At 46.4% G+C, this 24,128-nt stretch overlaps 1 protein-coding gene across 1 annotated transcript in view; it reads left to right on the plus strand.

Moving 5' to 3' along the window:
- Positions 1-17,642, plus strand: part of PTCH2 (patched 2) — a 78,350-nt gene extending 60,708 nt beyond the window's left edge. The window contains exons 13-29 of the mRNA XM_082228822.1: positions 1,464-1,585; positions 2,995-3,142; positions 3,660-3,791; positions 3,922-4,077; positions 4,783-4,875; positions 4,992-5,117; positions 5,380-5,498; positions 6,078-6,480; positions 7,341-7,653; positions 8,534-8,676; positions 9,033-9,213; positions 9,453-9,736; positions 10,891-11,028; positions 11,692-11,834; positions 12,606-12,705; positions 12,990-13,238; positions 13,852-17,642. Coding sequence (XP_082084948.1) covers positions 1,464-1,585; positions 2,995-3,142; positions 3,660-3,791; positions 3,922-4,077; positions 4,783-4,875; positions 4,992-5,117; positions 5,380-5,498; positions 6,078-6,480; positions 7,341-7,653; positions 8,534-8,676; positions 9,033-9,213; positions 9,453-9,736; positions 10,891-11,028; positions 11,692-11,834; positions 12,606-12,705; positions 12,990-13,238; positions 13,852-14,265 — 3,264 coding nt within the window. The 3' untranslated portion in view covers positions 14,266-17,642. The remainder of the gene's footprint in view (positions 1-1,463; positions 1,586-2,994; positions 3,143-3,659; positions 3,792-3,921; positions 4,078-4,782; positions 4,876-4,991; positions 5,118-5,379; positions 5,499-6,077; positions 6,481-7,340; positions 7,654-8,533; positions 8,677-9,032; positions 9,214-9,452; positions 9,737-10,890; positions 11,029-11,691; positions 11,835-12,605; positions 12,706-12,989; positions 13,239-13,851) is intronic.
- Positions 17,643-24,128: the final 6,486 nt, after the last annotated feature.

Consider the following 24,128-nt stretch of genomic DNA (forward strand, 5'->3'; position numbering starts at 1 on the left):
TTGATGTTTGTCTTATGACTGTGGGTGACTCACTGGTGATTGCAGGGCGACAGAGCCAGACTGATTTTGGGTCATCATTCTATGAGAATACCTAGGCCAGGGGAGAACCAATGTGGAGCACTGTCACATAAAAGCTAGAATCTATCAGATCTCTTCAGCTCTGCTTGCTTTCCCTGCACAGAGATTGTGTGATTTATTATGTCTCAGGGTTCCAGGCATTATGATAATGGTGGCAATGCCATATGGCATGTCGCCGTCTTCTATCCTCGGCAATCAGGGAGGCATCAGGCTGCTCCAAGGAGTAGTTATTCTGACAGTTGTTAGTAAACCTTCTTAATTGTTCCAGGCCAATGTCACTGAACTGAAATGTGGATTATTATTGTCAGATGTGAGGTTACATAGCTAGGAACAGAATGGATTATTTCCAGAGAGGATCTCAAGCCTTGCCCATTATTGTTAACCAGCAGAATATGCAATATTATTATGTTTATGTATGTGGTGTTTGCTAAAAGAGAGCTTCTGTCTGTTTTCTGCCTTTCAAGGGCATATGTGTATGTAAGGTCCCTATCAGCAAGGGACTGACCACCCAGGGCAGGTTTAGCCCCCAGTCCAACATTGTCCCAAAGGGCAGAAATTTACTTTTCTCCACAGAAGAGGACGTCAGCTATTCACTAATGGGTGATGGTAAAGAGAAGCACTTGGGCACCTCATTGGTGTTTGGGCTACACCAGCTCCAGCCAGTGAGAATTAAGCCTGTTCCTATTTGTATAGTTCCCTATAAGGTTCAATTTCTTGGTCACTCCTGGATGTGACAGAATGCTGGAATAGTGTTACGGAATAATGGGAAATATTCTTTGTTTTGTTTATAGAGACATGGATTGTTCCAGTAGCACGGTTAATGTCTAAAGTGCTTTACATTTTTTTCACTATTTTATTTCCATTTATTGGATACAAAACTGAAGCTAATAAATGTTGACTTTTCCAAAGTGCTCAATGAATTCATGGTTGAGCAGGAATTTAAACCTGTTTGGGTCACTCAAATTCAATATTCTGTCTGCTATAGCAGGCTGCCTGTCCTACTGAGAATTTCGTGTGTGTGTGTGCGGTTTTTGTTTTGTTTTGTTTTTTACATGTGACATTTGCAGAGGAGCAACATTTGCCCTTGCTTTCCATAACAGCTGGGTTTTGTTTTATTAGCCAGCTAGTCAGGGCTATAGCATATAATCCCTTAGTCTTAAGCAGAAGAGTTCTGCTTCAATTGTAGTAGTAGTAGTAGTAGTAGTAGTAGTAGTAGTAGTAAATGTACACAGTGCACAAGTCAGAAGTGTGCAAAGATACTTCTTCCTCCATGAAAAGCAGGAGATGGGGCTATAGTGGTGTCCTTAATATGCATCTAAAATACCTGTGCTTATGTCTGGAGTTTGTGCTGCTATTTTTAATTCCATTCTTGTTGTCTCCACCAGGAACCAGACATCCCCTCAGAGCTCACAGGTGGCTGCCATGGCTTCTCACGAAAATACATGCACTGGGAAGAGGAACTGATCCTGGGTGGCACTGTGAAGGATTCCCAGGGCAAACTGCAGGGGTAAGTGTGTGTTTGTGTGGTGTGTGTGCCTGTCAAGTCAGAGGTCTGTGGCCAGGAATAACTCAGTAGCTAAGGAATTCTTTATGCAGAGCAGATGGCTTTTCCCTGCAAGCAGGGCCAATTAAAAAGGATGGACAAAGTCATAAATGTTGTGTTTGAATGGTGAGGGGAGAGGACAGTGTGGCTCCTGGGAACTGCTTGGACTCTCACTGCTACCCCTTTCACAGTTGGGGGTGGTAGTAAACTGCCTCCTGAGCCAGCTTGTAACTTGATGCCACTGAGGTTCATATTCTCGTGGGTGCATGTCCGCGACCTGACCCTAGGAGCAACTGGCTTGGGCATTCCTAAGCCATGGGATTTATGTTGATCCCTGAAGCTCTGGCTGCCATCACCCCTTGCCTCCCGAAGCCACCTCCCCCCACCCCAATTTCTTCCAGCTGCCGTGGATGCTGGAAGACACAGCACAGACACCTGCTTGCAGCAATCCGCAGCCCTGATCCTACAAAAAGGGGCTCAAATGCACATTGGGAGGTTGATTCCACACAAGTCTGCACTGTGCTGGCACCTGCAGTTATCTGTTCGTCAGGTTGCCATACCTTCTGTTTTGGCATGGTGGGGCACGTTCCGCATGCTGGTGGGGGCAGTGTCATAATCGGTGTCAGCTTTTAAAAACCATTGTTCTTCAGAGGGGAATTCTTGTGTCTCTGAACCCTTCCATATCTCACAAGGCAAAGAGCTGCAAAAATGGCTAAGGAATGGGCAATAGATTGGAGACAAGGGTTATTGCTGCTATACATCGCCTTGCTTTGGTTTTAAAACCCCATGCAAGGAAGCAGCCAGAAAATGGGAAGCAGCCAGAAAATGGGAGAAAAGATCCTCACCTTTTAAAGTAGGAAGGCTCAGGCAGAAGAAAGAGATGTGCTTCTGATATTACAGGGAGGTGCATCTGCAGCCATTTCCAGCTCTTTTCATGCATTTCTAGAACACAATAATGCAGGCTTTTCTTGTTGTGTATAGATTGGGATGTATACATGGTGAACTTTCTATGCAAATCATCTGCCTGTTGGTTTTTCTCATGTTTTGTGTGGAACGTTAGTCAGTGACTTGTTTTCTATGGCAGCTGATCGACATGGCATGCATACCTTTTGCATACTTTTTTGATAGGGGTGGCTAGCCACCTGTTTCAATTGAAAAAAGCCCCATAAGTAGGCTTGTGAAAGAACTGTGCACAGAATGAGGGCTGACTGTGAGATAAAGAAAGCAGAAATCAGGCTTTTGGTTTCTGCCTTGAGCCTGGGCAGTGGGGGAGCAATGGGGCCTAAAGGCTCTAGTTCCAGAGCTGAAAGGAGCCCTGCCTCCTTGACTGTGAGTAGAAGGGTTGTCTCTCATCCAGCTTCTGTTTCCTGCAGAGCCGAAGCCCTACAAAGCATGTTCCTGTTGATGAGCCCACGACAGCTCTTTGAGCACTACCGGGATGACTATGAGATACACGACATCAGCTGGAGTGAGGAGAAGGCAGCTGCTGTGCTGGAGGCCTGGCAGCGGGAGTTTGTTGAGGTGAGATGGACAGGTTGGTTTGTGGCATCTCTGTGGGAACTCCAGGGCTGCTTGATGCAGGTGTGTGCAAGGGTGAACACACAAATGTGTCTACAAAAGGCTGGAAAAGTGTGTGCATGGAAGGGAAGATGCTAGAAAGATGACGGGCAAAACTGCATGCAGGTCTGTCAGTGAGGAGCAGAATATTATGTAGGGCTGCATGCAAATATGCATCTGCCCGTGTAAAAAGGTTGGGTGCCACCATGAATGCTTACAAGCATGTAGAATGGCATGAAAAACAATTTATAGGGTGAAAGCATAGCCAGTTGTTCTTGAATTGAGTGTATGGACCCTGTACAGTTTTCTGTACTACATGACATGTATAGCAGCATATAGGCTCCTTCATGCCTATGAGCCTTCATGCCTATGCCTGGCATGTAGATGGATCCTGTGGATGCATTTATGTATGTGAGAAGGATCCCAGCCACTGAGGTGACTCTTCTCCTCCCAGTATCTCATGAGTCTTGCTTCTTTGCAGTTGGCCCAGGAATCCCTCCCTGCGAATTCCTCCCAGACTATCCATGCCTTCTCCACCACCACGCTCGATGACATCATGAAATCCTTCTCAGATGTGAGCGCTATCCGTGTGGCTGGCGGGTATCTGCTGATGGTGTGTAGCAGCTTCTTCCCTCCCCTCCCTCCCTCCTATTCCTTTATCTTCCATTGTGTACTAAAGCATAGCTTTTCCGTCTTCGCCTTTCTTCTCATTAATTGCCGTCTCAATTCTCCTCCACTTGCAGCTGGCGTATGCCTGTGTCACCATGCTGCGTTGGGACTGTTCCAAATCACAGGGTGCTGTGGGCCTGGCTGGGGTTCTTCTGGTTGCCCTTTCCGTGGCAGCAGGACTTGGACTGTGTTCTCTGCTAGGAATCTCATTCAATGCAGCCACGACCCAGGTAGGACACATTTTGGAGAGGTCTGCCTTCCCTAATGACCACCCTTTGTTCTCCATCAATTTCCCCTCCTCTTTGCTCAGCAAGCAGGAGAACTGTCTGCTCCATCAATTTCTCAGGTTATGCAATGCTGAGGTTATGTTCTGCCTCTCTATCCCTGCTTGGCATTAGAAGATGCTGTGTTGTAAAGAGCACTTGACCTTCAGATGCATGGCTGTTCCTGAGGTTCCAGTGACCATCATGCTGCCTTCAGCACAATCAGATCGCTCTAGCTGCCTACATGCTGTTTCTTGTTCAGAAGTTCCAGAGGAATATACGATACTGTATATTCCCTAGTAGCTGAGTTTTTAAAAAAGAACAACTGTCCATTTGTACCGAGGCAGGTACAGACTAGGAGTATGCCACAAAGAGAGCCTTAGCTAAGGTGCCTGCAAGGCAAGGAAGGAGCCTAATAAACCAGGTGCAGGTGACTCAAATATATGTTAACAGAAAGCAAAAGCCCGCCAGAGTCACCAACCGACCTGACTTTGGTTAACATGAGAATCATTTAGAGCCTGAGTACAACAGCAAAAGGAAGAATTTGTGGTGCCTTCCAGTCACAGTTTGCAACCTGAGACCTGTTTCTACTTTTGTGGGATTTGAGCAAGTTCTGGATGTGCTCCTCTAATTGGGATTCCTCCCATTGTGCTTTCCTCCATATCTGTATAGGTGCTGCCCTTTCTGGCACTGGGCATTGGTGTGGATGACATGTTTTTGCTGGCACATGCCTTCACAGAGACCAGCCAGCACGTCCCTGTCAAGGTAAGAAGGTTCCCTGTTTTCGCACAAGCCTTTGAGTCCCTATGCATTTCCAGTGCACGCTTAATCTGTCCTCAACTCTATTCTCACGGTTCCTCATTTGCACCTTTTCAATGCAGGAGCGGACTGGGGAATGCCTGCGCCGCAGTGGCACCAGTGTGGCACTCACCTCTGTCAATAATATGATTGCTTTCTTCATGGCTGCTCTTGTGCCCATCCCAGCACTACGTGCCTTCTCTCTACAGGTAAGCCCCTTTGCTAGTTGCTCCTCCATGCAGGTTTGTCAGCAAACTGTGCTTATGCACATTTGCATTTTCTTTGAATCTCCCTGCAGGCAAGCCTTCACTTCCACTCTGGAGGTAGCTGTGCCCCCAGTCTCCATGGCCTTGGCTGGAAAGCTGGGTGATCCCTCCCCTTGAAGGATAGATGCCCCTCCTTATACAGAGGGTGCCCTGGCTCAGGATCTTCAGCATGTTTAATTGTTCTCCCTCCTTCGTCTACTTGCAGGCTGCTGTCGTGGTAGTGTTCAACTTTGCCATGGTGCTTTTCATTTTTCCTGCCATCCTGAGTCTGGACCTTCACCGGCGTGAAAACAAGAGGCTTGATATTCTGTGCTGCTTCTACAGGTACTGTCTTAAGTGTGTCTGTCTGTCTGTCTGTCTGTCTGCTTGTTTGTTTGTCTGTAAATAAATATGTGTAGCTGCTGGCGGTGGAGGGGCAGTTGCCCCCGCCCCAAAAGAGTCCCTTCTCCTTTGGGGCAGTACTGCGCTCTCCCTGGCTAGGCTGGGCTCCATCAGATCTCCCAGGAGAGGAGACGCATGCTGCAATTGAGGGCAGTGGTTTGGAAAAGTCATTAAGCCCAAGAAGAGAGGATCAAATGCAGCTGTAAGGAAAACAGCAAGAGAACAAAGCCAGCTGCACAGATGGTAGTGCTCTCAACAACATTTTGAAAAACACATTTCTTTATTATGGCAAAAGTTTATCTATAAGAACAAGTCAAAATGCACATCAAACTGCACATAAAATCAGCATACTCTGAAAAGCCCCTTTAAAGGCATTGTGAAGAGTATCTCTATCTGCTCACCAAGAGAAGTGGAACTTTTTGTGATAGTTATGTCCAGATGCTGAGTGTGAGTTAGGATGCCTGGCTGGCTAGGGGACTGTGTGTTGCCCAGGAGTTTCTCAAGGTCTTCTTCTCCCCACAGCCTCTGCTCCTCCCACGTCATCCAGATTCAGCCACAGGAATACACGGATGCAAATGACAACCCCACGGCACCTGCTTTCCCGCATGGACATCCAGCACTGACCACCAGCACACGCATCACCACTACGGTTCAGGCCTTCACCCAGTGCGATCCCTCCGGGCGTCACGTGGTCACCATCTTACCACCCACCCAGCATGTCTATACCACCCCTTCCACTCTCCTGCCTGCCAACCCTTTGGGGTCGCAAGTCTTCACCCCTGCCAGCTCCACCCGTGATCTTCTGGCACAGCTGGATGAGAACAAAAGTGCCCAGGAGTGTGTGCCCTTGCCCCTTTGCCATTGGAACCTCTCCAGCTTTGCTCGCGACAAATATGCACCTATCCTGCTGCAGAGCCAGACCAAGGTAGGCAGCTGAGAATCGCTTTCTTTGTGGGTAGCATTCTGCCCTATGTTGGAAGAAAAGGGGGGGGGAGTACAGCATCCTGGGTAGCAAGTCTGTGATGCCAGCACTACAGCCAATAGAGAACTAAAGCTCCCTGTTCTTCTCGGAGATGAGAGAACGAATCTGAAATGTAGTCATTGTGCATGTCATCCTATATGAGGACCATGGTGTTGCTCTCCCCTGTGCCCTCAGGGGCAAAGATTGCACATCCCAAGTAGTCATTCAAAAACAAGAGCTGTACATCTTTCCTATAGTCTATTTTTACACATCTAGGAAGTTAGGTATGAAGGCTCTGCATCTTCCTTGGGTAATTCCAGATGAAGTGGCTATGTCAGTCACAGATAATCTAGATGATCTAATATATTGTGTGTGTGTTTACCTTCAGAGAGGGAGAGGGCCAGGTACAGAGTCAAAAGAACTATGTTCTCAAGGTTAATATATATGTGTGTGTTATGTGCCCCCTTGCATGGAAAACTCCCTACCTGTCATTATTGATTCTCTTGCCTTACAAGTATGCTCCATACTCCCACAACATGGAACATTTTGATATAAACTCCATTAGAGGCAATTCATACCCTACACGTACAAGTAGGAAGTGGGGCTGGGTAGTTGCAGTTCCAGCCCCAAGCAGTTGTTTGCTTTTCTTGTGGGCTTCTCATAAACATCTGGCTGTCCACTGTGCCCACTGTCCACAGATTTTCTTCCATTCTCCCTATGTTTGTTAAGTCAAGTCTCTTGACAGCAACAGAGGAAAAGTTAGCTTCTGAAGACATTGGGGTCGGAGTGCATCCGTCTTCACTCTTTCCTTTCTGCATTTCCAGGGAATTGTTGTAGTCCTGTTCCTGGCACTGCTGGGCCTGAGCCTCTACGGTACAACCAAGGTGCATGATGGACTCTACCTAACGGATATTTTACCACGAGGCACAAAGGAGCACGCCTTCATTTCAGCTCAGTTCAAATACTTCTCCTTCTATAACATGTTTGTGGTTACAAAGGGTGGCTTTGACTACCCCAGCTCACAGGAGGCCCTCTACAGCCTGCACCAGGCCTTCACCACCATCCAGTATGTTGTGCGTGATGAGAACCGCCAGTTGCCGAAGATGTGGCTGCACTACCTCCAGGACTGGCTGCGAGGTGAGTCAAGGACATTTTGCCAACCCTCTCTCCTGTCCTGCACTGCCTCTGCCCCAAGAAGTGGGGTGGGATGCCCTCCTCCAGCTCTCTGTGCAGGATGCTTTTAGTACAAACCTGCTTGAAGGCTAGAAGGTGCATGGGAGTTTGGATGAGGTGTTAGTGGCCAGCTGCTTCCAGGGAAGGAAAGCATCAATGTCCGTTTCACAACCATGTTCAGGATAAGTGCTAGAAATGATTTTTAGCTTCTAAGGAACCAGAAGCTCTTCATCTCGCACAGTTTTCGTGTCTTATACACACATCCATTTAGGCAAACACTGTTTACAGACTTCTCTGCAGTGGCTCCCCATCTGTGGAATGCTCTCCCCAGGGAAGTCCACCTGGCACCTTCATTGTACACCTTTAGGTGCCAGGCAAAAACGTTGCTTTTTAACCAGGCCTTGGGTTGATTTGATTGATATCCTTTGCCCTTTAAAAATGTGTTGGGGTTATAGGATTGTTGTTTTTATTTTGATTATGTATTTTGTAGTTTTTATATTCTGATTCTATTCTGTGAACCACCCTAGAACCCGTGGGTATGAGGCAGTATATAAATTCTATATAAATTCAATAAATAAATAAATATAAATGTTTGTGTACATTCTCACCTGCACAGTTGTACAGGTGCCCTTCTGTCTTCTAGGACTACCAGCTCTGTTCTTGATCCTCTAAAGTAGGGACAGAAACATGCTGCAGGGGCTGAGAGATCTGAGTTAAACAGCAAAGAGGTGGAGGCCATGAAAGAGGGGAAGGGATTGGCATAGCTAGTAAGAGGAGCTCTTGCTTCTGGGCCTTGGGTTCCACAGATGGCACTCCCTTAACTGTATACCCCCCTGTTCTGCAGGTCTACAGGCAGCCTTTGACCGGGATTGGGAAGCTGGGCATATCACCAAGGAGAATTACCGCAATGGATCAGAAGATGGTGCCCTGGCTTACAAGCTCCTCATCCAGACAGGCAACAAGAAAGAACCCTTAAACCTCAATCAAGTAAGTGGGGGAGCAATCTAAAAGTTGGGAGTGGGCAGGCAAAGAGAACCCAGTGTGCCATGAGAATTAAGGGTGAGTCCTTGGTGTACCAGGAGGGAAGGAGGAGATAGATCCCCACTGCAAAAGAATGGAGAGAAGAGAAAGCTTTCCCACAGGCATTTGGGGTCCCTTGGAGATGGAGGAACACAGGAGATCTACATGGCTTTGGGAATGGCCAGCTGGTGCCCAAGCAGGGGCCTCAGCCCTATTTCCTACCAAATGATAGCACCTGTCTAGTAGCACCCTGACCCCTGCTACTACTTACTATCAGTTGCTATACTTCTTAACCGCCCTGCATCCCTTCCATCTGCCTACAGCTGACAACTCGCCGCCTGGTGGATGAGAATGGGATCATTCCTCCTGACATCTTCTACATCTGTTTGACAGTGTGGGTGAGCAACGACCCTCTTGGCTTTGCTGCATCTCAGGCCAACTTTTACCCACCACCCCCAGAATGGATCCACGACAAATACGATGCCACTGGCGAGAACCTTCGAAGTGAGTTCAGGCAGCAGCCTCATTCTTGTTCCGCTTTCCATCATGCATTACTGTTTCAGCTCAGTCCTATCCCCACTTCTATGGCAATTCCACAGTGTAAATCCTTAAGATGTATGTTTCCCACATTTGCAAGCCATGCCTGGCAGATGGGCAAAGGAAGCAATTCATTTTTGGCCCTAGAGATGGGAGTAGGGGGTAGAAGGCCACTATATCTGATGGGCTGCCTCTCTTTCTGACAGTCCCTGCTGCACAGCCTCTGGAGTTTGCTCAGTTCCCCTTCTACCTCAATGGACTGCGGCAGACATCAGACTTCGTGGCAGCCATCGAGAGCGTGCGTGCTATCTGTGACGAGGTGGCCCAGACGCATGGTGTCCTCAGCTACCCTAGCGGCTACCCTTTCCTCTTCTGGGAGCAGTACATTGGCCTTCGACACTGGCTTCTACAGGCCATCAGCATTGTGCTGGCCTGCACTTTTCTAGTGTGCACCCTGCTACTCCTCAATCCTTGGACCGCCAGTATCATTGTGAGTATCCTCCTTCATGAGCAGCAGGGTGTCTAGCAGTAAGAGAGATGTTTTAGCTCCAGACGTTATATGTAGTAGCAATATGGCATTGTGCAACAAGGGAAATGGTTGTCAAACACTGTCACTGTTAGTTAAATCAGTATTTTTGGCTCTCGTGTTTAGGACAGGAAATTTGGAAATAGGAGTGGGGGAGAATTAGTGCGATGCTTCCTGTAATCTCTGCACAGTTGCCTTTCTGTCTCCCTTGCCTTACATAGTGTCCTAAAAAGTTTTCCTTCAATACCAAAGACCATTTTAAACCATTCAGGTTCTGCCCAAACTCAAAATTTTGCAGCTGTACTGTAATACATTAAAAAAGACAACTTGCTGCAGTAGTTCGCAGAATTTATTCTGACTGCAGAAATTGAGTGTTTTGTTGCAAGTCTGGGATGTTTTCGTACCTTCTCATATTCTTTTTTTAAAAAACATGAACATACGCATATTTTCCCATAAATGTATTAAGGTTTGCACACAACAGACACCATGTACATATTGTACAGGTGTACACACCAAGGAGCTGGGAATGAGACCAATTCCCAGTGTATGCAGATGCAATGATAAACAAACATTTGCTACCAGATAGAGTGTAAAGTAGAGCTTTACCTTTGCAGCAAAAAGTAAATATCTTTTTCTCTCCCCAAGCTTCTTTCCACAGTGCTGAAAGGGTTAAGCTTGCACACTAACATGCAGGTGCTCTACTATATTTGCATCCTTATCCACCTTTAGGGCTAGTGTGTGCACAGCCCCATACCCCATACCATACAAAAGCGTATAATGCAGTTTAAACAAACATTTATTTATTTATTTATTTATTTACTTACTTACTTACTTACTTACTTACTTACAATCAAGGTATCAAACAGGCATGGTAGTAGTGGGTGGGTGATTACTCTTAACTAACAACCCGGTATTCATGTGCCACAATGAGATGTATACATTTTCTGAATTAGTTCTGAATTCAGAAATTACATACCTATGAGCATATGGATTTGTAGGTACCTATTCTTAATCTACCTGTTAACCACTACATTGGGCTTTGTTCATTGCTGTAATTGACATGTCCATAACCATGGCTTGCAGGTAAGATACTGAACTGTCCCTTCTCTCTGACGTAGGTATTCGTTCTAGCTATGATGACAGTCGAGCTCTTTGGGATCATGGGCCTGATGGGCATCAAGCTGAGTGCCATCCCAGTAGTCATCCTCATCGCCTCTGTGGGAATTGGCGTGGAATTCACCGTACATGTGGCTCTGGTAAGAAGCAATTGTGTGAGCACAGCCCATTCTGCTATCATGTCTAGAGCATGTGATTCAGTGAGACTTCCTCTTTTTGAAGCTCTGTGGGTCCATACTGAAAGGAACAGGGTCCCTGAACACCCTTGCAGAGCTCTTTTTCACACCAGAGAACTTGGTGTATAGTATTACAACCATATACATTCAAATAGCTTTAGTGGCACCCAGCCAGAACATTTAGATTATTAGGTTTTTATCTGTTGTATCAAACCTGATCAGTAGTGGAGTCTATAAGGGAGAATCAATAAATTGTGGGTTCATTACCCCTTAATATCCCTTAATATCACTCTGTTGCAGTCTGGGTGGTCAGAGCAGAATTTAATCCATAATTGTGGGTGCAGCACCCAAGGGTTGGCAGTTCTTTTAATTAGTGCTGACTATAATGATATAGCTGTGTATGGTATGAAAAGCAGAGTCCAAGCTGTCATTTCGAGATGAGCCTGTTCCAGCTCTGGCAACACCAGCTGACTCAGTGCACAAGAACAGATTTGGGCTTAGCTTCTTGTTCTTTCTCCCAGTCTGGTGGGCCTCCCAAGATGCAGTGTGGTGATTGGCCCCTTTATGAGGGTCTGCTTGGACAAGTCACTCTCTTTAGTCGCATTCTGACTGTTTGTCTTTTCTCAGGGCTTTCTCACGGCCATTGGCAACCGGAACCTGCGCACTACTGTGGCCCTAGAGCACATGTTTGCCCCTGTGATGGATGGTGCTGTCTCCACGTTGCTTGGCCTCCTTATGCTAGCTGGTTCAGAGTTCGATTTCATTCTGAGGTGATTGTCATGTGTCTCTCTTCTCCCCTGGTATACTTATTCTGGTGGTGCTCTGGACCAATGTGCTGGGGGCCATTTCCAGAGAGGTATCAGTAAAAGGAGTGGCTAGAGAATGGGAAATTGTCTTTCTTGACATCTGTTGGGAATTTGGGTAACACCACATGGGGCAATAGGTCTGAAGGTATCTGATCAAGAATAGATATAAAGGCAAAATCTAATAGGGTTCAGGGCAGCCCTGGCGGGGCACTGGTACATTCTGCCAAATTTGGAGAAATCTCCCTGTTCAAGACCACAACTTACAACGGGTTGAGGGGAAGACATTCTACAAGAAATTTATTCCTTCTCTGAGACTTTGCCATATGGCAGCTAAGGCTTGTGAGCTCTACAAGTCAGCTGGCTCAGAGAAAGGGACGCTCTTATCTTCTATAGGCAGCAACCTTGAGCTGAGACTGAGGGATAGCACTTGTCAGTGCATGGGTGTAACAGTAATGAGTGTGCAAGAGAATGTAAATGAATGTGTGCTGGTGAACTAACTCTATACTTGGCTGTCCTGAAAAGAGGCTGAGATGCTTTACTGCCACCTGGGTAAATAAGTAACCCTCCCTCTTCACAAAGGCCGCAGAACTGTGCTGCATCTCAGCTTGCTGGGATGGGGAAGAAAAATATACAGAGCAGTAACTGATTCTCATCCTAAAGTTCTATTGTATGCAGATGATTTGCACAAATGACAAATCTGACCATTACTGACCACCTTGACCTCCCCCCCCAAAGGTATTTCTTTGCTGTGCTCACCATCCTGACCATTCTGGGACTGCTCAATGGCTTGGTGCTGCTGCCTGTCCTGCTGTCTATCATTGGACCACCTGCAGAGGTAAGAAAACTTCTGTTTCCCATCAGGTTGCTCTAGTGGAGAACCATAGAGAAAAGCAGAAGGGGTCCTATATCTCACTGTCAAAACCCACTGCCAGATCGAGGTGAAGTGCTTGAACAGTCACACAAGTCGTAATAGAACATAGGTCTTGGCTTCACCTGCTATCAATAGATTTCAGGATTCACTACAATGAATGGAAAGCCTGTGCCTCTCAGGGATCATGCACGAAGACCCTTTATTTGACACCCTGTTTTCTCAGTGTGCTTTCTGCTTTTTTCATCTAGGTCACACCAGCAGATAACAGTAGTCGCCTGCCGACACCGTCCCCCGTCCCCCCACCCATCAGCCACCACAGCTTCTACGTACAGCGGCACGGTGGAGCCTTTGGTGACTCCTCAGACTCCGAGTACTATTCAGAGAGCACAGGAGCATCAGACACGGGTGAAGATGACCGCAGCACCTACATCATCCCCCCAGCGCAATCACATATCTTGGTCAAGGCCAGCAAAAGCCCCAGCTTCCCCAAAATCACTGTAAGTGCCCATCAAGAGCCAGGGAAGCCAGAACTCTGGTTTCTCTGGATGGAGAGAGTGGTCTCAGCGTTCAAAGGCAGCTGGATTCTAGTTCAAGTGTAAAAATAATGTCCCCAAATGAGTTGGGAGGCAAGGCAAGAAGAGAACCAGGAATTTTTGTTTCTGTTCTTATGCTAGTATGTCAATAGGCATAGGACTGGGGTGGGCATGTCTCTGTGAGACAAAATTCCTAGGATCTCTGGGAAAGACAGACCATAGCACCTTGGCGCATATCTTTGGGGTGCAATGTGGCTATAGTAATGTATAATGGGGTAATAGGAGTCTGGCTTCTATTCCCAGGTCCCAGGAGTTAAAACAGATAGTGCAACCCCCTGTAGTGCAGGAATCTCTGCTAAAGCATCCGTGACAGATGTACAGTGGTTGGAGTCTCCTCTTTAGTACCTTAGGGCAACATAATTCACTCTCTTTGTGCTTCAGATTCTTCTTACTGAATTTGCTGCTTTCTGGTTTGGAAGTTGCTGTCACAAGGACTCCATGCCAACTGCACTTGTGTTGTTGCCTTCTTCCCTTCCATATCCAATACACTAACACCAGCCTTTCCTTTCCTGGGCAGGTGGTGAAAAGCTACAAGACCAGCCTAGAATCGCCTCTGTCGTTGTGCAGCCCAGACTGGACCCAAACTGTGACCCCTGGAGGACATTTGCCACCCACTGTCACAGAAGTCAAAGACGCTTCACAGCAGCAAGAGCAGCCAAACCACAAACAAAGGCCTCGGCTGGCTCAGACTGCCCCCAATCCCCCTCGGACCGACCCTACTGCCCACAGCACCAAAGTGCCGCCTCCTGCATCCGGTGGCACCTTCACCACAGTTACAGCCACTGCCTCAGTGATGCTGGCCTTGCACCCACCCCTGCCTGGCTCATGCCGGGGCTACACACACGAGGGCTTTGAATCTGATGGACCTGAGGAGCCTCGTAAAGACGCACCCAACAGCTTGGAACTGCAGAGCCTAGGCCAGAGGCACTAGCATTTCACTTTTGCCAGGCCCAAGACCTTGGGTCTAGAACTCCTGCCTCAGGGATGGGATGTGCACAGTATCCCTGGTGGGGTCAGGGGCCCAGATTGTTCACACAGACACACACCACAGACTGTGAAGCAGGATGGATACCTGGAAGCTCTTGCACTGTGTTTAAACAACTGTAGACAGTGCCTTTGGGAACTGGAGCAAGAAGGCCAGATGAGCTACTGCCGTGAAAAGGTTGATGGGAGAATCTCTCAGCACCTGGTGCTCCACTTTCCCATGTTTCTCTAGGTGTTATCTGCCACCAAAAACATGCTGGGTTTCTTGGTTACCAGGACTTCTGGCTTCAAAACATCCCTAGTTTGCATCCTTACATTGGACTGTGATAGCCCAGATAACATTGTGCCCACTCACCTGCAGACAGGGAAAGTTCCAATCCCATCGAACCTGGAAAATGAAAGTGACAATTCCCCATATGCTGTGTGAACCATCTCATGGCTGTCATCGGGGCAGGGCGAGAGAATTGCCCAAACACTGACCCTCCCATGGAGAGAACAGGACTCAACTTGTGCGTGGGGAAACTCCTCCCACATTGTGCTGCTATTCTTTTATTTTTATTAATATTAATATTATTATTTTAAGCTGTATAAAAAAGAGTCACGAACCCTCCCCCTTATAATTATAATAATTATTTTTTATTATTTTTACAGCTCCCTCATTAAAAAAAAAAAGTGGCGTATCCCTTTAAGGGGAAACACCAGGGTGAGGTGGTAATGGAGAGAGGACCCCCTGGGCGTGTGGAGTGGAGGGAGCATGCAATGGAGGGGCACAATGTGTCTTAGCGCCTTCTATGCAAGCTGTGTGGGATGGGCTGCACTCTGCTCCTGCTTCCACCGGCATGTCTGCCTATGCCAGCATTCGCCATCTGGCTGTTGCAAACCCTTTAAATTTCTCCCTGTCCTATCCCACACTACAAAAACCTTTCTGCCCTATTCTTTTTGCTTGCATGCCTCTTTATCAGTCCAAGGTAGCCCATCACGCAAGTGTCCCATAAGTACTTCCTTTTAGAATTTACATTTTAAGCTTCATCATTTCCCAAGAATATCATTGAGGAATAATTTGTGACTAACAGAAAATGAGAATCATTCAGGGCAGGTTTTTGGGCCCTGCAGGACATTTACCCCACACAGATGGAGATCAGAGCAGGGCTTTCTGGAAGAGCAGTTTATATGGGTTTATGTTTTTTCTGCTTCCATGTTTTAAGAGGTACTTCTCACAAGTGAGTTTGTAGTCTGAGACTGCTGCCTGAGTACAAAAATGTATGTGTACTGTGTTGGTTTACGAAGGAAGTGTTTCAAATGGAAATTTAAGCTTACTTTAATAAGAAAGCTGGGCGACCTTGTGGTAAATTCAGCCATTCATTGCCCTTGTTAAGGACAATGTACCGTTTTGAGTTTTTCAACACATGTTTTTCCTATACTGAGATTATTAGCTTCCTGACCTGCATACTTTCAGCACAAACATTCATGCTGCACCTTCACAACTGATGGTGTACAGAACTCCCCCCCCATCTCTTCACAAATATTTCTGTGTAGGAAAAAAAATCATGTGTAAAATTATCCTTTGATTCTCTCCCACCTAAAAACATCCCTATGTAGTAATCAGAGCAGAAAATGTTCAACGGGAGAGACGAGTTGGGCAAAACATTCCATTTCCTGCCCAAAAGTATGAGTGCTGTGGTTGCTTTTTCTGTTTCTGAATGATCTCTTTCCGGTTCAGCTTCTTTGGCTGAAAAACAAGAAATGAACTGTCGCTTGGCAGCAGGATTGGTTCTCAAGGACCAGTTCCATTTCCATCTGACATGCTTGGTTTCCACATAGCTAAGTCAAAATTGCTTTATGAAATGTTTCAGTTTTTCCATTCTGGTTCAGGATACAAATCCGAATTTTGCACAAAATTCAAAGTGCAGTTTTCTGGCCAGCTCTGCCCTGTGCATCAATCACAAAACAACAGCTCACAACCTAAATCCTGAAACACAATACTTTTAAAAAAAAAGTTATTTTCTTTCTTTCTGACCTACTCTAAAGTAAAAAGATGGCAGCTGGGGAAAAAATATTCTGTTTGTTAGGAGTCTTGAGTGATTTTGGAACCTGATGGATGTGCCACAGTTTTCAGCACACACACATTTCTTTCAACAAGATGCAAGGTTTGGGACCAAATGTATTTTTCACTTAAGACAGTGAAATAACTTTAGGTACTCCCGATTGCAGGTTTGGAGATTTTGGGGTTCAGGAAGAGACCCCTCCAACTGCAGAAGTTGCTCAACATCTTTCTGCACTGCAATTATATACACAAGTAGTTTGCCAGTTTCTCGGCGGCACTGACATTTGCAGTGGAATAACACTTTACAACTTTGTCTTTAGAATGAGATAAATTAAGAAGTGCAGATGTCTTCTAGCTGTTCTTTGCCAACATGGAGTTGTCCCTTGGGGGCTCTGTGTGAAATTCTGACCCACTTGGGCATAAAATTGTGTGTAGTTTTTGGGCACAGAGACTGACACACCATAGCTTACTTGTGTGAGATGGCAGGGCTGATTCACCTTTGAATCCACTTCCTCAGTGACATTCTTCCTTCTCGACCGCAGGCACTTTATATTCCCCCTCCCTTTCGCCCAATAACTGCTGTAATTATATCCCCCAAAGTATGCCGGATTGCCTATTCACTTCTTGCTGCCAAGGGAGTTTCTGCTGAGATTTTCACATTTTGGTTGTGTGAACCCCCTTAGCAGCTTCAATAGGATTGGGCCTTCTATTAAAATGGATTAATTCAGTTGATTTAAAACTAAGAACTGCTTCTAGAATCTGGAGAGAATTCCCTGCACACAGAAACTTGCCATGTGGCAGAGATTCCTCTGACCATTTAGATTTGTCCTGTTTTCTCACCATGAAACTATTTAGACCAGAAACCACTGTCATAGGTAGAACCTAGCAACATTTGACATGTATGCCCCACTTCTCCCGCTCTCCTTTCCACCCACCCACTGCTTAAAAAACTGCTAAGTGCTTCTAGCTAACTCACAATAGAAATTGTGTTTCTCCTCCCCCCCCCCCCGCGCCCCCCCGCCAACAAGTCTGTGACCAGCAAAGCACAGGAAACGGTGGAAAGGGGGACACATTGTGTGTGCATGTGTGTATCTGTGTGCGCGTGTGCATGTGAGTATGTAGCAGGTGTGCTGGAGACCTTTTAACCTGAAATGTTGTCATGCCATATAAATTATTTATATGAAAAGAAAAAAGATTTATTTTTGTAGTTTGTACAGACCTCTAGCCTTGCAATGGAAGTTTTTATTTTTAAAAGTAAATATATATTATATATAAACCTATCTTCTAATGGTGCCTGTGTGCAGTTCTTTGGTCCCTGCTTTGGAGTCTCTGTGTTTGTAGTCAAGAGTGTACCTACTAGATTGATGCAGGCTGTACGCATAGGTTTCTCTTAACAGGACAAATAACAGCTGGGGGAGGAAGCTTTAAGCTGGGAAATGGTGCTGGGAGAAAGGGTTAAGCGCCTTTCTCCTCAGCACCACTGTCCTGGTCTGAATCTCCCTTTTGGCTATTATTTGGTAAAACTTAATGAGGATGCAATTCCATCGCAGATTTCTGACATTGTGTCTTGTTTTGCTCTAGACTTCCATCTTAGAGAAGTGTGTGTTGATGAACAAAAGGAGTTTGTGTATGCATGAGTAAGGATGCATATTATATATAATTAATATATATGATGATGCATGCATAGCTGGACGTTCTTCTGCTCCCAGAAAGTTCAAATCCTGCCCCAAGAAAGTGCAAGCTTTGGATTAATTAGTTAAAGGAAACATTTTAATATAATTTGCATATTTGATTCTGACTAACCTGTTCACACAATTTAAAATGTATTTTCAAGGCCTGATAGAGCATGGAAAGTACTGGTGCAGTAGCTAGAGGGAACCATCCAAAGTTTACTTTTTTCAGTCTTCAGCAAATACTGTGCTTCATTTTTAAAAAAGGAAGAAAAGATCTGTGTGCCTTGACTTGAGTGTTGTCTCTGGACATTTTCACAGGTGGTACTAAATTACTTTTGATCTGAATTTATGATGCGGGAATATTACTGAGGAGACAGAATAAAGCTAAAGAGAGATCACTTAAAAGCAAATGTATATTTCTACTTAGTGTAATTTTTCGTGCAATTTACAGATGCAGAAGATGTAGTCAAGTACAATTTGTGAAAATCAGCTTCTGCACCAGCCTGTCAAAGGCAGCAGGAGACCCCAACAGATGAAGTTGACATGGCCAAAGATAGCGTGTAATATAAAGGATTGTTATACTAGGTTGTCAGTAACAACCAGTAAAAGCGTGAAATCTCTGCAGAAGAGGGAGACGATTCTGATGTAAGAGCTGGATTTTTTAACTTGGTTGAGGGTGACAACTTAGTTTCAATTCTTTATAAACTTCAATTAATGTTATAAATATGCACAGGTTTCCACAAACCAGCAGAAAATAGGTGTATGAAGTGGGAAGCAATTGTCCAGTGGGATAAACATTTTATTTGCTTCCCTGGAAAGTGCAGAGAGGGACTATGTAATTAGACACAACCTGTGTCTGCTTTCAACTCTTATTATGCTGGAAGTAAGACACTGTAAGTTCAAAAGCATGGAAAGGAGTCTGGCCAAGGAACAACACCCCCCAGCCCTGTATTGCCCTCCCTGGCACGATCAATTTCTTGAGCCTCCAACCCCATCTCAGCAATGGCTGTACTGCAGCTGCCTGGCAGTGTTTATTTTTCCAGTGTGTTCAGGAAGCCAGCATGGTGCAGCCCAGCCAAAGGGGGGGGGCGGACAGGCTAGGAGGTTGTCTTGTCAGCAGCCACAGGGACCACAGCTGAGCAGATTCCGCAAGCAGAGCAACAAGCAGAATAAAGAAAAACAAACCGAGACCAGAGCTTGCACACACACAGGCAGCATTGTAGACTCAGTAAGGGGCACCCTCTTCACAAAAGTCCATCAGACTTGATGGCCCTATTAGGTGTCTCCACAATTGCTTTGTATCTTGCCATTTCTTTGCAGAGAGAAATTGTCTATGGGAGCAACTAAAGCACTGGGGGGCAGGCAGATGCTTGAATATAGCAATGTGCAACTTCTGTTCAAAATTCAGTGGTTACTCCCAGGGGAAAGAATGTTGGATTAGAATAATGGAGAGCAGTGGAAGAGAACTCTTAATCTTGCTAGTTCCAACCCTTCCCTTCTCAACAGGTGTGCATATCTATTAGCCCATTTAAAACAACTGTGGTCTGGGAATTAAAAATATGGTTCACTCAGCAGTTTGTATGGATCCAGACTTTGTGTCTGAGCATTAAACACCCTGCTCCCACTACCTGCCTCTTCTTTCCCCCTGCAAGATGCTTCTCAGCATGATATCACCACGTTTCCCAGGGAGGAGAAGCTTCTTGTTCAAGCCTATTGCACTTCTACTTTCGCTTTTGGAACTCTTCTATGAGATACTGCCACAAGATTTTTCTTTTTCTTTCCTTGTTCAAACACTTCTTGACATAGCAGATGCTCCTTGTCATGTTCTCCCCCTATGTTATAGCCATTAATTCTGCATGTTGCAAGAACCTGATAGAATTTACAAGTAGCAGCCTATGGCTTAGTCTTGAGCTCCTCATTAAGTGACTCATAATTACCACCATCTGCAGTCTTCCTGAACTTCTTCCCTCATCTCTTTCCGAGTTTATCTTATCTCTTCTTTGGCACCATCTCTATCTAGGTTAATTTTCTCTTTAACTTCTCGTTTTTGGCTATACATTCCTGAGTGCAAATACCCAGGCAGTGCATTAGTTATGAATAGTGTACAGCCTATTCCTTTCCTGACAGCCACTTCCATGTATATTTCAGGGGGCAGGAAAAAGGCCATTTAGGGACAAATAATATGCGGCCCGTTGGCACATTTACAAACAGGACAACCTCTCATGGGCAGCATGCACATGCCACAACCAAGCATACACACTTCTATTGGCTACAATTCTTCAAGCATCACAGTGGGAGGAGGAAACAAAGGAAGGGTGCCAGAGAAGGCCTTTGTGGGTGGTGCATGTGTTCCTGTGGCATGCAGCATGTTGATGAACTCTACAGCAACACATTAGACCCTTTTCTGTTAACAAAGATGGCTTTAGAAAGCTCAATTTTCAGTGGAAAAATAGTGGGGAAAGGAATGAGTGCTTTACCCTTTTCTCACCTGCTGTTTTCTCATGATAAAATCACTCCACTGCCTTTTCTCATTTTTATTACAAGGGTATGTTTATAACGCTCGGGGTAAATTTAGAATAGGACAGTAAGCAAGAAATGTATGAAGCATCCTTTGCCTCCAGCTCCCTCATGCAAAACAGCAACCTCTCAAAGTTGCTTTTCTTAATAAAAATATATACTGAGGCAATGTTACATATTTTTGCCACTTGCCCTTTATATACAGGTGCATCACTGACCAATGCTGCACTATGTATTTTGTACTCCATGTTCAGTGGCTAAAATGTGAATTGGGCCTCTGTTACTCTTAGATAGACAGACTTCAGGAGTTCAATCTCTGCTTCTTTTCTTTTCCTTTCTTCAAGAAGCCAGAATGGTGCACTTGATAGTACATATTAGAGGTCCAATCCATGCCCTTAAAGCTGATTAGTTGAGCTATCATGTTGGCCCTGAACAGGTTAGTTGTGCTGTTAAAAGTTTAGAGAACAGACTCTAGTGTGTGGGCACTTGGCCCTCTTGCAAGCACATTTAACCCGAAGAGCAACAGAGAAGGCTTTGAAGGAGCAAGCTACGCTAGTCAGAAGACAATAGCTATTAGTGATGGTCTACTTCCAGTTTGTCTAGGCCTGAGTTTAAAGGCGCTGGCTCATTCCTGCCTAGCTGCCCTACTAAATCAGTGCCAGTGGTTAAAGATGGTAATTAATGTGCTTATTTATTAAATTTCCATACTGCCCTTCATTTGACAATCACAGGTGGCTTACAATATAAAAGCACAAAAACGCACCACAGTGACAAACATAAACAATTTAAAAAGCCATAGATTGTTTAATTAGCCTGTGAGAAGAGGGATGTTTTAGCCTAGCACCTAAAGATATGTAAGGAAGGCACCAGGTGAGCCTCCCTGGGAAGAGCATTCCACAAGCAGGGAGCCACCACAGAAAACACCCATTCGCATGTTGCCACCCTCCCGATCTCTCATGCAGGAAGCACATCAAGAAGGGCCTCAGATGATGATTGCAGGGTCTGGGTCAGAAAAACCCTTACACAGCACTCTTAGGCTGCAAAGCAAAAATAGTCTTCTACAGCCCTAAAGAAAGCTCAATCTACACAGAAAACACAGAATGAAAGCACACAGGACCTGTGGGGCAAAAGAAAGAAACGTCTTTCAACTGTCTCACAGGCCAAGTCTTGTAGTGCTTCAGTACAATAAATTTATGTCACTATCAGGCTGTTCAGATCTATTTTTTCTGAATGTGCAATTGGCACTCAGTTTTTCAGTTTTACGTTTTTCATATCACACCAGCAGGCGGTGGTCGTTGATGGAAAACTTCCATGCTGAGTTTCTGGGCCCTCTCCTCAGTTACTACAGTCACCCTCCACTACTGTTCTCCATTTTGGGTTCACACACAAGTATTTCTGTACCTAGGTGCATACACCTTTTCCAAAAGAAATCACTGGAAATTTTAAAGAGTGGAAGAGCAAATGTTACCAGCCCTTGGCTATCATGCTTCAAAACTGGCAATATGGAGGGTGCTGCTTTTGAGTGGGGAGGGTGGACAGTATCTATTTCTATTTGGTGTTTTTTTTGTTTGTTGCTTAATGCTAAGTTTTTGCACAACACCAGTATTTCACTGTACCAAAACTCTTAATAAAGAGTTACATTTTTGTTCCTTAACAGATTTTCTGCTGCATGACAAAAGCCACAATAAATGTGGGGAAAGTGCGGGCTGTCATCTCGATGGCAATGTTTTGGAGACGGTGGGGGGGGGAATCATGCTGGAACAGCACCGATTCCACAATAAACATCCGTCTGGAAGCGCCCTTGGCTTGGCTGAAAGCAATCGCGGGTCTTTCACACATGGGCTAGACTACAGTGCCCCCTGCTGGGAATGCTATCAGTCACAAGAAGTCGGCTCGCGCTTGTTCTCAAGCAGCTTTTGTGTGAAAACCAGCCCAAGAGACCCCGAGAGTGACCCATTAACCAACCCACGACTCAACCTTGCTTCCTCAGCCGCGACTTCCCGCTCTGCTGCTTCCACCTATGAAGCCGCTCGCGCCTCAGCGCCTCTCACCCCGTGCACCGCATAGTGAGGTCACGTGCTTGCTTAAAGGCTAGGCGCTTATGGCTGACTTAAAAGGTGGCAGGTTGTCCTCACCTGCGGTTTAGGTTCAGTCAAGTAACCGCTCCCTGCCGAACCACGGGGTAGAGAGCGAGCCACATGCAACGGAGAGCAGGGCTCCGCCACACCTTTCACAGCTGAGCTGAGAATTTCAGCAGGTGCAACAGCTGGCGATGCAAAAGGCTGAAATTCCCTTTTTTGCACGACTTATTAGAGGAGGCGCGGGAGCCCTTGCTCTCCTTTGCACCTGCGAGTTGCGCGCTCGTCCTGCTGCTCGACGCGCGTGGCCTGGGGCCTCATCCCTACCCGGACCGGCGCGCAATGTTGAGCCACCTGCAGTTCCTCCCTCACGCATCGTGGCGATGTCGAGAGAGGACAGAAATGAATGTTCCCCTTTTGCACGACTCTCCAGCAGGCGCGCTCTGGAGCCCGGGGCGCGGCCCTCTGTCCGCGCGCGGCGGCGCTCTCGGTGCCCCTCATTGGCCTGCTGTGTGGTCTGTAATTAATCCCCCGCCGCAGGGTGTCGGGGAGTTACACGTCCTCGCCCAGCAGGGGAGCCCCGGCATCCCCGGCTAATCCCCGTTTCTTGTCGCTCTCCTCAGGGGGCCCGCCGGCACCTCCAGCAGCCCCTCTTCCTCCCTGTCAGATGCGCAAGTGGCTGTGCGCAGGTCTGAGACAGGGGAGGGAAGCTGCCATCGCCAGGGCAGGCGGTGGTGTTCGCCTAATTTACTGAGCTTAACCCTGCAGCAAAAACGGCACACGGTCCCGCTCGCCGCCTCCCCAAATTCCCCAAGGCTCTCATGACTCTTATGTGGGGAAACCCGGGAAGGGGCGGAAACGGCTGGGAGGGTTGCAAGAACCACGCCGGCCGAGATAAGAGAAAGCGGGTGGGGTGGAGGAGAGGAGCATTGAAGAGTAGCTCCGAGGTGCTGTGAAGTCGCGGGATTTAAGCTTCCCTTCCTGCCCCGCTTTGCATGACAAAAAGCCCAGCTGCAGAGATGACACCGTCCCTTCCCCCCACGCCAAATTCACCTCCCCAATTACCAATCAAGCCCATTATGCGGCTACAATAACCTTCAGCTCCGAGGCCCACCCAGGCAGCCAGCATACAGACAGTACATCCTCGACCCATGAATGGAGCCATTTTGCCAGAGTGTTCCGTCTCCCCTCTTCTATTAAACGCAGCCCATTGCTGGGAAATAAATACTAGTAACTGCTGCTATTTGAGTAAAGTGAAGCTCGTGGCTTTTGAGGGCCACAGTCTCCATTTAGCATTGGGAGCAGGCAGACCCTGCTGTTTTGGAAAGCTGATCTTCAAAAAGTGTTTAGCAATCCCCCAGAAAAACGTATATTCCCGGTTCTGTATTCCCACCCCACCCCTCAAATTCTTTTCAGAATGTCAGAACTCGGCCTATCTTAGCAAACAGACTCTAACAGCTAGCCAAGCACAGTTCTATTTCCCTCAGCCAACGCGGGA

The sequence above is a fragment of the Podarcis vaucheri genome (assembly GCF_965113315.1).
Source record: "Podarcis vaucheri genome assembly, chromosome: 6".
Lineage (NCBI taxonomy): Eukaryota > Metazoa > Chordata > Lepidosauria > Squamata > Lacertidae > Podarcis > Podarcis vaucheri.